Here is a 13,818-nt window from a genome sequence, read left to right on the forward strand (position 1 = left end):
AACGATCAGTTTTTTTTTCTCATTATGCAATGTGTGCTGCAGGATTTTTTTTATGTGGTGCACACTGACCACACAGACCCATTCTCTCACATGTGGGCCTACCAGCTTTCTCCCGCTTGATCTGAAGCCGCTAGAATTATTGAGTATATATACATCAGAAACATTGGCTCGTAAGACGTATTTATACGTCGAAAACAGTCAAAGGGTTAAATTATAAACTAACCACAGGATTGCTCTTAAAATGTACTCATTGGCTTTCACATGCCCAAAGCTTTCTTTTCTTTCTGGCCTTTATAATAAAGATCATGTTAACCAGACTAAAACCATATTTAAAAAGCTATATCCTCTGAAACAAAATAGGCCCAGAGCTTATTTTTTTTATTATGCAGACATAATTTATTTCTATTTGAAGATTTTAGATTTGAGGGCCATTAGGAATGCAACCCATAAATTTATGGGTTTGGGTGTATTGTACATTGCTATAGCACCTTGGGATAGAAATCAGTCTCTCAGCCTGGCTCTGTAACACCAGGATCAATTCTTGGAAGATAAAAAAAAAACTACTACTTTTCATGAATAATGGAAATTTATTTAGAGACAATTTATCTTTGAAAAGGCAGCTTGTCCTCCCAAAAAAATTAAGCCCCCGTGAAACTCTCCTCAATAATCTCAAAATAAAATCACTGATAACCCTATTTATGTTACCTCTACTGATATTTATACTAGAAAATGGGTAGACAAAACACAATGCAGGCTTTGAAACACACAAAAAGAATTGATTTTTCCACAATCCTGGAGTGATTTTTTACTGGGGGCCAAGTCTCCATTCAGTCTGACATTCTTTTGTATAAAATCTTATCAATGCACCTAATCCAGAATCTTCAGTTTTTCATCACTTGGATCTCTTTCTTTAAATCCAGATAAAGTACCTGTACAGCTGTAGATGCATCCCATACTCTCTACCTTTCCCTGTGTGCAGTGCCTATGCAGAGAACCCAAACTTTTATAATATTTTCTATCATGTTGCATTAGCTTCCCAAATTTATAGGATTGTGTTGATGGTGGCAATTAAGGCAGTGTACAACTGCCTTAACTATATGTGTCTTTATAGCTTATTGGTATCACTATACCAACAAACCGTAGATAAAGACATATAGTTAAGACTCATACAGTGTGAATTTTGTTAATTAATGATTATATATATCTTCTTCCTAGGTAGTAGGTTGATAGACAGCAACCGCCCAGGGAGGTACTACTGCCCTGCCAAGTGAGTGTAAAACGAAAGCCTGTAATTGCTTTACGTGATGGTAGGATTGCTGGTGTCCTTTTTTCTGTCTCATGAACATGCAAGATTTCAGGTACATCTTGCTAATTCTACTTACACTTAGGTCACACTACACATACATGTACAAGCACATATATACACACCCTTCTGGGTTTTCTTCTATTTTCTTTCTAGTTCTTATTCTTGTTCATTTCCTCTTATCTCCATGGGGAAGTGGAACAGAATTCTTCCTCCGTAAGCCATGCGTGTTGTAAGAGGCGACTAAAATGCCAGGAGCAAGGGCCTAGTAACCTCTTCTCCTGTATATATTACTAAATGTAAAAGGAGAAACTTTCGTTTTCCCTTTTGGGCCACCCCGCCTTGGTGGGATGCGGCAGGTGTGTTTAAAGAAGAAAGATGTATCTTCTTCTTTTAACACACCAGTTGCATCTCACCAAAGCAGGGTGACCCAAAAAGAACAAGAACTAGTTCTTGTTCTTGTTTATTTCCTCTTATCTCCATGGGGATGTGGAACAGAATTATTCTTCTGTAAGCCATGTATGTCGTAAGAGGTGACTAACATGTTGGGTGCAAGGGGTTAGTAACCACTTTTCCTGTATACATTGCTAAAGTTAAAAAGAGAAACTTTCGTTTTTCTTTTTGGGTCACCCTGCTTCGGTGGGAAACGGGGAGTTTGTTGAAAGAAAAAGACATATATACGTATATATATTATATATATATTACATTTCCTGAACTGCATAACTTAACTAATACGTACTCACCTTAAAATAGTCATCAAACTTGAGGGCTCTGGAAGCTTCCCAATCATAACCAAATCTCTTTAACTGAATAACCAGTACAGGAGGAAGAGACTTTACACATGTTCGAATAAGAGCTGTTCTCTGAAAAAAGTTAATAAATAATACAAAATCTTTGCAAGACGTGTACAATTAGCAAGAATTTCCAAGAGCTAACACCATAAAATATAAATTTCATTTAAAAATATGAATTAGTATTTTTAAATACACAAGCTGACTCCCACTATGAAAAAAAAAAAAAAAAAAAAAAAAAAAAAAAAAAAAAAAAAAAAAAACAACTTCTATCAGCATTCATTCACTCTCTCCAGAAACATGGTAACATTACAGCTTAGATAACTCTTTGAACTGCAGCATCCTCACCCATCTTTTGAAGTGCAGGCACCATACTTCCCACTTCCAGAGCTCAAGTCCGGCTAATAGGTTTTCCTGAATTCTTTCATGAATATTACTTTGTTCACATTCCAAGACCTAATGAAATCATAAAAATCACACACTTCCAAAAATGAAAATCAGTACTCATCAACTCCTTTACAGACTCTAAACTAGTATTGAGGCAATTTACAATGCCACTGTATATGCAACTTCAGTCTATTACTGTATCACAATGAAACCTTGTGAAAAACTACATAGACCTTTATTATCACTTTTTTTCTCTTAGCTCACTGGCCATTTCCCACCAAGGTAGGATGACCCAATAACAGGGAAACATATTCACCATCATTCATTCAATATTTGTCTTCCTAAAAGTGTGCTGATACCACAATTCAAATGACCTTCCAAAAGGCAATATCCCTATCTCTCCTTCAAAGTGCAGACACTGCCCTTCTCACTACCAGGACCCAAGTCCAGCTAACCGGTTTTCCCGAATCATGACTCAAAAAATCGTAATAACATGATTGCAAACAAACCTCAAAATGGGTGGGGGTTTAAACTCATGGTGAGTTGTAAAACTCACATAAGCCACAGGGCCAGCTGGCTACAATAAGATCCATCCAACTAGGTAGATTTATACACCATAGGGAGGGTAGCATGGGCCCCAGTGACCACAAATGCAATTTTTTACAGATGAATATCCCACCAGCATGACTGGCTGAATGGCTTATGTACAGACCTGGAGTTTTATGACTTACTTGCCATAGGTTCAAACCCTACCCGTTTTGTGGTTTCCTGAATTGAGTTGTAAATGTTACTTTGTCCACGTTTTAACAGCATATCCATCAAAAACCAACTTATCTCTACTCACTCCTCTTTAACACGCTCACACTAGTCTGCTGGACACTCAACGCCTCCTTTGCTCCCTCACTCCAACAATTCCTGGAACGACCCCTATTTCTCCTACCTTCCATCTCAGATTTATACACTGCCTTGATCATCCTATCCTTCTCCATCCTCCCTAAATTCCCAAACCACCTCAACAACCCCTCCCGAGCCCTATGAATTATATACCCTTGGTGATCCCACGACTCCTAATATTTAAGCACCGAATTCTCACACTACACATGCATTTGCCTATAATTCATAGCACTGTTCAAATATGAATTCAATCATCAATAGCATAAATTGTTAGGTAAGAAAATTCTACTTTAAAAATGGATAAAGGAAACTGCTAGTGATTCTTAAAGTTTATCAAAGCTTCCTCTTGTATCCAGCTAAACAAGGCAGCAAGGGATATATTTAACACCATGTACTGTGGAATATATTTTAATTAATTATATTCCACAATCATAGAGTACTTCTTCATTTGGTTCTGACGTACTTTTGAACAAAATGTTCGCAATGTATTCATTCCAGATTCTAAATTTTAAGCAGTACCTTCTGTCATGCTCCCATTTTTCAACAGTTTGCTGCTGACATAAGTTCTATCTATAATACACAAAAATATATACCTTTATATATACTTTTTAATCATTAATATTCCTCCAATATTGCAATGTAACAATTACCTTTTGACTGCACTTTTCACAGAAATAGGCATTGTCACCTTCTAGGAGCTCTCCCTTAATAAACTGGTCTAACGAGTCCTGCAGGTCATGGCACTTGGTGACAGTAAGGTTTAGCGCCAAAAATGGCTCCTCTCTTTCATATCTGAAATGAAAGGACTCAAAGATAAGACTACATATGAAACTTACTAACATTTAGGTTAAGACAAATTTATCCCCACTGACAGTAAATAAAATATATACAGGATTACTCAAATTTATTTCAGTTGCCTATAGTAAAAGATCTATAACCCAATATCACATAAAATGAAAATGCAACCACATACAGGTAAATAAAAATAGGTGAATAAATACCCCTCCCTCCAACCATTCCTGACCCCTATTCATCCTACTTTTCACCTTTGATTTATATACCTTTTCATCATCCTATCACTCTCCATACTTTCTAGAGGCCCAAACCAATTCAGCAAAACCGTCCTCAGCTCTCTGACCCCAAATACTCTGAACCCTCTGCATAATATTCACACCACACACTGCTCACAGACACAACATCTCCACTGCCTTTAGCCTCTTTCTTGCTGCAACATTCAAAGTCCATGCTTCACACCCATACAAAAGTGTTGGTACATGAAGATCAAAAAAGAAGTGGAATGAAATGTCTTTGGAAGAAGACACAAGAGAAAGGATCAAGAAGAAAGAATTAAAAAGAGATATTATTTTTTGAACCATTCTCAGAAAGCAGAAAGAGGGTTAAAAATGTTAAAGAAAACATTGAATAACAAACAATCTGTTGGCATATTTCAAGCAGAAATTGTTCTGAGGGCCAGAACAATTTGAAGTACACAAACCTGTGAGGACAGTCCTGGCATATTCTTTGAATTGAGTATACACCTTCAAATCGCTGTGCAAACACACTTTCTCGTCGCCCACTCTTCAAATAGTCATCTACTTGCTCAGTCAATCTTGTGTAAAACTCAAATGCATCTAAGAAAGGGGAAAACATTGCCACTTTTTTCATATTTTTCTAACAATTATAAAAGTTAAAAGACAAAACAAATGGCTTCTGCATGCAAATATATTAACTTGAAAAAATTCATCTTAGAACCTTGGTTTGGACACACATTATGTAACACAGAGGCTACCATTTATTCAGTGCAAATAGCCATTTTAAATAAAAAAAAGTTCTATCCAATCAAATAAACTGGGGCCTAGAATCTTTTAAATAATACTGTACTATACTGTAATGGGGCTGCTACTCCACTGATAATACAGACCCCTCACAAGAATTCACACTTTCCAAGGACAATAGCCTCAGTATTATAAACAAAAGCAATAGAACATGAAGAGTACTAACAAATATTTATTAGTTCAAAAATTTCATTAGAGAAGGGTGTCTTGTTCTACTTCAATCCCTAACCTATTTCTGACTGAATTAGTATCCAGCCATTCGTAGGGTTTTCATGAAATGTATTCCTCAAGAATGGGATATGTTTACTGTACCCTTATTTTTAATTATTATTTTTTAACATACCAGCTGTTTCCCACCTGGTATTTTAGTCACCTCTTATGACATGCATGGCTTACAGAGGAATAATTCCTCTCGATTTCCCCATGGAGAGTATAATAATTATAATCATTGATTAACTACAATCTCTATGGCTATGAGTAGTCAATAAATACAGCCCTAAGAGACAGACTTTACAATTTGAAGAGTAATAAAAAGTTAACAGTATAAAGTATAATACCAACCTTGCTGTTCCCTGACATTGACAGGTTGCCCATCCATTCTGAAGCATTTCCAAAATTTATCTGGGACATAATACTGAAGCTGAGACTCCATGAGATGACCAAATACTGTCTGCAGCTGATAAAACAAACTGAAAATAAAAAGATGACAACCCAGAAAATTCAGCACAAGATTTACCAAAACACTTAATAAAACTATCTAGAACCATAATAGTAACATAATTTTCTTAACATACTGGACGATTCTTGTTCATTAGTGTAGTAGATCATGGCTTGGATTATCCAAAGAAAGAAATTATGTCCGAGAAAGTAAGGGTTGCTTATTCTCTAAAGACACTTCTTTTCTTTTGGTTCACAATACACAATATAGTGCTCTTTGAGAGTAGTGATGATCCTCATACAGCATAGAAACAACCTAGTGTGACATATCTGTGACCAATGTCTAGTTCTACCACCACAACCTAGTCTGTGGTCACACTTCCCTAATAACTCTCCAGACCCCAGTTCAAGTGCTTTAATATTTTAACACATATGCTGTCTTCCACAGAGGCAGGGTGACCCCCCCCCAAAAAAAAAAAAAAAAAAAAAAATTCTTTTTTACATTTAGTAATTTATACTAGCTCCTTCTTCCCAGCATTTTAGTCGCCTCTTTTGCCATGAATGGCTTACGGATGAAGGATTCTTCTCCACTTCTCCATGGAAATATACATACAGTTTATGTGCATATGGAACAAACTATAATGTCACGCTTCAGTTCAACACTCAATCTGAAATTACAAGTTAGGGAATGCTGTTTTTATGAAATTAATCTCTAGCGTCACATTATTTAAATCTCTAGATTATTCTTTTGTTCTGAACTCATATTTGTATATATCAGCTCATTCTTACCAATATGTCAAGGGTTATTGCCTAGGTCATTCTGAGGTCAAAGGGGAATAAATATTTTATTGGGAGCCTCATAACTTGGGTAATAATAATCATATACCAAAAAATTTAATATCTGACCTCACAACCTGGTCTACAGGTCACCATATGACCTCTAGATTATCAGAGACACAAAAAGTTATTTGAATAAAAATAAAGGCTGAAGCATCTGTTTCAATTACTGAATAAAAACTTTGCGCATATGCATGCTTCTGTTATGGCACGGTCCCAAAGGTTAAAAACTGATGATGGGCTCGGTAGATTCAGTTGAAACATAATAGCAAGAAAAATATGTACAGCATATACACAAAGAAATTACTGCAGTTTCTTGCAGATAATAATATAGTAATCTTTATTTTTTGTTAAATAACTGTGTGTCAGATGATATCCTAGATGTCATACAATGACCTCTAGGGTATCCTGATCTAGTCTAGATGTCATACAATGACCTCTAGGGTAACTTGATCTAGTCTAGATGTCATACAATGACCTCTAGGATAACTTGATCTAGTCTAGATGTCATACAATGACCTCTAAGGTATCTTGATCTAGTCTAGAGGTCATACAATAACCTCTGGATTAGATCAAGAGGTAAAATATTAAATTTTTGACCTAGAGAAATAATACCTTAGGAACAAAAAGGCACAACACTGTAACTGGAACAATACACAAATAACCCACACATAGAAGAAAAACTTATGACGATGCTTTGTTCCAACTTGGACCATAAACTAGACACCCACGTACCCATGTTACAATATTCCAAAGAAATCATTATTGTTATGACCTCCAAACCTAGGTCATAACTTATATACCTCAGACGGAGATAAGATTTACAGATGTGAATTCAGAGCATAGGGTAACCTTGAACACCAAACTGAACAGATCTGGTGATGGTAGGGTGTTAAATCCCCCAAAATAAGGGTTGCTGAATCCTGGAACTCCCAAAAGATAGAAAAAGTGATGAAATATTGTAACCTCTATATTTTCCAAATGCAAGCTAACTGAAGTTGTAACATCTGCCAAAGATTACAGAAATATAAATAAAAACTTAATGAAAGTTTGCTCAAAGCCTTATTTCAAGCCCAAATTTCATAACCAAGGGCAAGTACTGTAGCATTAATGGAAAAAGGTTACATGCATTACACTTTTAGAGTCACACAATTCAGTAAACAAGAGCCCATAAAAGTAAGAGTAATAATTTTAAAAGCACAGAAAAACATGCACACATTAATGATTATTACTACAGTTACTATTGATAACTATCAGCAATACACCATTTAGATCCACATCTTAAGTTGCTGGAAATGCTAGGAAAAAAATAGATGATAATATGCATTTTGCTAATTGTGATGCTTACCTATCTTCATTCTCATCATCACTACAAACAGCAAGAATGTCCTCAGGTACTCCTGGAACCAAGAAGAGGTGCTGGAGGACTGAGTTCATATAGCAGGTTGCACCTCCATTCTTTAGACCTACATAGCCACTAGCACATCTTCCATCTACAGCTGGTGCATACTGGCAAATAGACAATTATACACTAATTATAGGTAAACAAAATACGATGTGCCATTTTTAAACATTAGCAATTTTGTGCAAACTGGTAACTATAAATGAGAAGGAACTAAAATATCCAAACACTGCCTTTTCTTTGTTTAGAAGCATGAGCATAATACCTTATAAAATAAAAAGCATAGAATTAGAGAACAAGGAAACATATTTTTTTTTGTTTCAACAAGTCGGCAGTCTCCCACCGAGGCAGGGTGACCCAAAGAGAAAGAAAATCCCCAAAAAGAAAAATACTTTCATCATCATTCAACACTTTCACCTCACTCATACATAATCAGTGTTTTTGCAGAGGTGCTCAGATACAACAGTTTAGAAGCATATATAAGCATATATATATATGACGATCTGTTGGAGTGTGAGCAGGGTAATATTTAGTGAAGGGATTCAGGGTAACCGGTTATTTTCATATAGTCGGACTTGAGTCCTGGAAATGGGAAGTACAATCCCTGCACTTTAAAGGAGGGGTTTGGGATATTGGCAGTTTGGAGGGATATGTTGTGTATCTTTATACGTATATGCTTCTAAACTGTTGTATTCTGAGCACCTCTGCAAAAGCAGTGATAATGTGTGAGTGTGGTGAAAGTGTTGAATGATGATGAAAGTATTTTCTTTTTGGGGATTTTCTTTCTTTTTTGGGTCACCCTGCCTCGGTGGGAGACGACCAACTTGTTGGGGAAAAAAAAAAAAAAAAGGATTATAACATATTCCTCCAAACTGCCAATATCCCAAACCCCTCCTTTACAGTGCAGGCATTGTACTTCCCACTTCCAGGACTCAAGTCCAGCTAAATCCATAATAACTGGTTTCCCTGAATCCCTTCACTAAATATTACCCTGCTCACACTCCAACAGCTCGTCAGGTCCCAAAAACCATTCGTTTCCATTCACTCCTATCTAATACGTTCATGCAAGCTTGCTGGAAGTCCAAGCCCCTCGCCCGCAAAACCTCCTTTACCCCCTCCCTCCAACCTTCTTGAGGACGACCCCTACCCCGCCTTCCTTCCCCTACAGATTTATACGCTCTCCATGTCATTCTGCTTTGATGCATTCTCTCTAATTGACCAAACCACCTCAAGAACCCCTCTTCAGCCCTCTGCTCTGACTAATACTTTTATTAACTCCACACCTCCTAATTTCCACACTCCAAATTTTCTGCATAATATTTACACCACACATTGCCCTTAGACAGGACATCTCCACTGCCTCCTTGCTGCAACATTTACAACCCAAGCTTCACACCCATATAAGAGAGTTGGTACCACTATACTTTCATACATTCCCTTCTTTGCCTCCATAGATAACGTTTTTTGTCTCCACATATACCTCAACACATCGCTCACCTTTTTTCCTTCATCAATTCTATGGTTAACCTCATCCTTCATAAACCCATCTGCCGACACGTCAACTCCCAAATATCTGAAAACATTCACTTCTTTCATACTCCCTCTCTCCAATGTGATATCCAATTTTTCTTTTTCTACATCATTGGATACCTTCATCACCTTATTCTTATCTATGTTCACTTCCAACTTTCTACCTTTACACACCCTCCCAAACTCATCCACTAACCTTTGCAACTTTTCTTTAGAATCTCTCATAAGCAAAGCATCATCAGCAAAAAGTCACTGTGTCAACTCCCATTTTGTATTTAATTCCCCGTAATTTAATCCTACCCCTCTCCCCAACACCATAGCATTTACTTCTTTTACAACCCCATCTATAAATATATTAACACCCATGGTGATATTACATATCCCTGTCTAAGACCACTTTTACTGGGAAGTAATCTCCCTCTCTTCTACACACCCTAACCTAAGCCTCACTATCCTCATAAAAACTCTTTACAGCATTTAGTAACTTACTACCTATTCCATGTACTTGCAACATCTACCTGAATGCTCCCCTATCAACTCTATCATATGCCTTTTCTAAATCCATAAATGCAATGAAAACTTCCCTACCTTTATCTAAATACTATTCACATACATGCTTCAATGTAAACACTTGATTCACACATCCCCTACCCACTCTAAAACCTCCTTGCTCATCTGCAATCCTACATTCTGTCTTTCCTCTAATTCTTTCAATAATAACCCTACCATACACTTTCCTGGTATACTCAGTAAACTTATTCCTCTATAATTTTTTACAATCTCTTTTGTCACCCTTCCCTTTATATAAAGGAATTATACATGCTCTCTGCCAATCTCTAGGTACCTTCCCTCTTTCAAACAAAAATACCAACCACTCCAACACTATATCCCCCCCTGCTTTTAATATTTCTGTCATGATCCCGTCAGTTCCAGCTGCTTTACCCATTTCATTCCACGTAATGCCTCACGCACCTCCCCCACACTCACATCCTGCTCTTCTTCACTCCTAAAAGATGGTATACCTCCCTGGCCAGTGCATCTTTTAGGAGTGAAGAACAGCAGGATGTGAGTGTGGGAGAGGTGCACGAGGCATTAGGAGTTAATGGAGATGAATGGTATTTGGGACTTGTTGGAGTGCGAGCATGGTAATATTTGGTGAAGGGATTCAGGGAAACCGGTTATTTTTATATAGCCATACTTGAGTACTGGAAATGGGAAGTACAATACCTGCACTTTAAAGGAGGGGTTTGGGATACTGGCAGTTTGGAGGGATATGTTGTATATCTTCATACATATATGCTTCTAAACTGTTGTGTTCTGGGCACCTCTGCAAAAACAGTGATTATGTATGAGGTGAAAGTGTTGAATAATGATGAAAGTATTTTATTTTTGGGGATTTTCTTTTTTTTTTGGGTCACCCTGCCTCGGTGGGAGACGACCGACTTGTTGAAAAAAAAAAAAAACTTTTGTTTTTCTCTTTGAGCCACCCTGCCTTGGTGGGATATGGCGGGTTTGTTGAAAGAAAGAAAGGTCTATATTATTAAATGTAAAAAGATCTAAAATGTAAAAATGATCTAGAGAGAAATGTGGAGGACAGCAACCTAGATTTCATAACCATCACAACACAAAAACTCAATAATATTAAACAATATACAATGTAGCCAAGAGGGTACTAAGTAATAAGAAGACAGACCAGAGGTAGAATGAAAGTAACACTCAAGAAACAGTGGAAGTTTGAAAATATAAGTTCCACACAGACCTAGATACATAAACTGTATTAGAATCAATCAAACTAGAGGGCTTTGCAAAGTGGATAGAAAGCTCTTAAGGCTCTCAAGGAAGGTCAAGAAAGAACTGAAAGGACTATGTGATAGTATGTGTTGAGGTAGGGGCTGTAGATCCAGGAGGAATATGAAGCATTGCTTGGCAGAAAAGAATAAGGGCCAAATCAAAACAATGGATAAAAATGCATTTCAATTTTTACTACCTATCCTGACTGAAATCACCATACACTGTTATGGGCCTTTGAGCCTAACTTACAGATGCTTAAGACAATTTCTATGAATTCTCACAAACAGACAAAACGTTAAGGAATTAATTTGTTCCCTAACCAGGATTTTAGCCATGGTGACCCTTATTCTTTTCTGTTGCACAATACCTTATATATAAGTGTGGTAAATCAAAATAAATATAGACAAGAGGTCTTTAGTATTTAAAGTGTTGTTGAAAGCTAAGAATAGTTATATTTATGAAGGTATACTGGAAAACCAGATCACTTGACTTGACTTTTACAAAAGTCAGGGAGAGATGTCACAGACAAGTAGGTTATCACTGACTCATATGTCTATATCCTTCTGAAAAGGCAGCTAGGTAGATTAAGCATCACCAGCATCCATTGTTTATCTATCTCTACTGGATCACAAGATATTGTGATCCAATTTTGACTCTTGATGTTACAACCTCCTCACCCCACTTTCAGAATGAAACATGGCTCAATAACATTACTCCTAATATTTTAATAATAAAATAATAAAGCACCCAAAATAAAGAGTGTAGCTGGTTACCCTTTATAAAATTCAACTTAAAAATATATTACAAATAAATTTCTCACCTCAAACTCCTTTAGTGAATCTGGGTTAAGAGTATGGTGTAAAGACACAAGATGGCCAGCAAGTGCTGTCAAGTTCCGCTCACACCGTGTCACTAAATGGACTAGGAGCTGATAAGCTGCTAACCGAGACTCTTTGCCAGTGCACTTGGCCCAATAATTTCTACTGGCACTCAGTGAATCCTGCTCAGATCCTCCTTCCATAACTAGTTTGGATGCTGGGAAAAGGTACTCAAAAACAAGTATAGGAATGAGGGTAGCACCTGCAATGTAAAAAAAAAAAAAAAAAAATAATAATATAAATATTCTATTTATTTTTATTAATAGTAGTGAATATGCAAAATTCAGATTTCTGATACTAAATGTCAAATGCAATGTTAAGATTAAGAATTTTTAAAGATCTCTGTAACCTACCTAAAATCAACCTTGAGAATAACAGTAAATAACAAAAAAAAGGCACCGAACGTCGTTGTAAGCTCCTCTCTTCTATGTGTGGGTTATTTGTGTATTGAGAATAACAGCTTGTGCACCCCATTATGCAAATAACATTTTGCATTGTTTTTAAAACTACTCATTAATGGATTTCGGCAATTTCAGATAATAAAATGAAGCTGGACAAATGCTCTAATTATCATATAAAATAGACAAAAATCCAAAATTCAAAATTTTGTTCATAGCAATAAGGTCAAACAGTTGTCTTCTGAAGTTTTGGGCCAAGACTGCTAACTCCAATGTTTGTCTGGTATGGACAAATAAAGAGGAGCTTTACAGCTCCCTTGACTCAGATTAACTTTAATTCTGTTTACATCTCAGCAGTTTAAACCTCATCTCTCCACCACGAAAAACTAAGTAAAATTACTGTAAATTACATAGTGTATTATAAAATTACTAAACAGTACAATACTGAAATGCACTACTACAATTACAACGTCCAGTTGTCTTCTGCATCAGCAGACCAAGTCCACTACTTCAGAAAATGTGAGGCAATAGGAGAAAATACACTCTCTCTTCACTTAACGATGGAGTTCCGTTCCTAAGACCACATCGGTAAACGAATTCGTATCTAAGTGAGGAGTGTACTGTAATGGTAGTGGGTTTGTGTCAACCATCTTTGATATTGTTTTAATGTCACCTTTGCACCATTAATAATATTTCTGGTATATTTCTAAATGTTTATGCAGTAGTGTACTGTATATTGTAATAAAAAGAACAGAGGAAATCAGCTCTAATATACATGTGAGGAGAGGCTATGTATCGGTTTGGCAAAACATTACCAGTGGGGTGCCACAAGGATCTGTACTTGCCCCTACAACTTTTTTTATATAAATGACTTAACAGAAGAAATAGAAAACTATGTGAATTTCTTTGTAGATGACACAAAATTCTTGTACAAAATAAGTAATAAAAATGACTAAGTTTTTAAAAGATTTTATGGATAAATTTGGCAAGAAGAATGATAGATGGATGATGGAATTTAATGATTTATACCATACAGATGAAAAAGGAGAAAGCAAAATCGGACCATATAAAAAAAGCATAGATTTTTTCGACCAATACACAAATAACCCACACAC

General features: G+C 36.4%; 1 protein-coding gene across 2 annotated transcripts in view; it reads right to left on the reverse strand.

Annotated features, from left to right (window-relative positions):
- Positions 1-13,818, reverse strand: part of LOC128701527 (ubiquitin carboxyl-terminal hydrolase 24) — a gene marked incomplete at its 3' end in the record, with an annotated part of 118,348 nt that overhangs the window by 38,885 nt on the left and 65,645 nt on the right. For both annotated transcript variants that reach the window (XM_070101633.1, XM_070101632.1), the window contains 6 exon segments: positions 2,047-2,166; positions 4,026-4,167; positions 4,871-5,006; positions 5,772-5,899; positions 8,053-8,213; positions 12,248-12,507. In XM_070101633.1, coding sequence (XP_069957734.1) covers positions 2,047-2,166; positions 4,026-4,167; positions 4,871-5,006; positions 5,772-5,899; positions 8,053-8,213; positions 12,248-12,507 — 947 coding nt within the window.

This window comes from Cherax quadricarinatus, chromosome 78 (genome assembly GCF_038502225.1).
Source record: "Cherax quadricarinatus isolate ZL_2023a chromosome 78, ASM3850222v1, whole genome shotgun sequence".
Lineage (NCBI taxonomy): Eukaryota > Metazoa > Arthropoda > Malacostraca > Decapoda > Parastacidae > Cherax > Cherax quadricarinatus.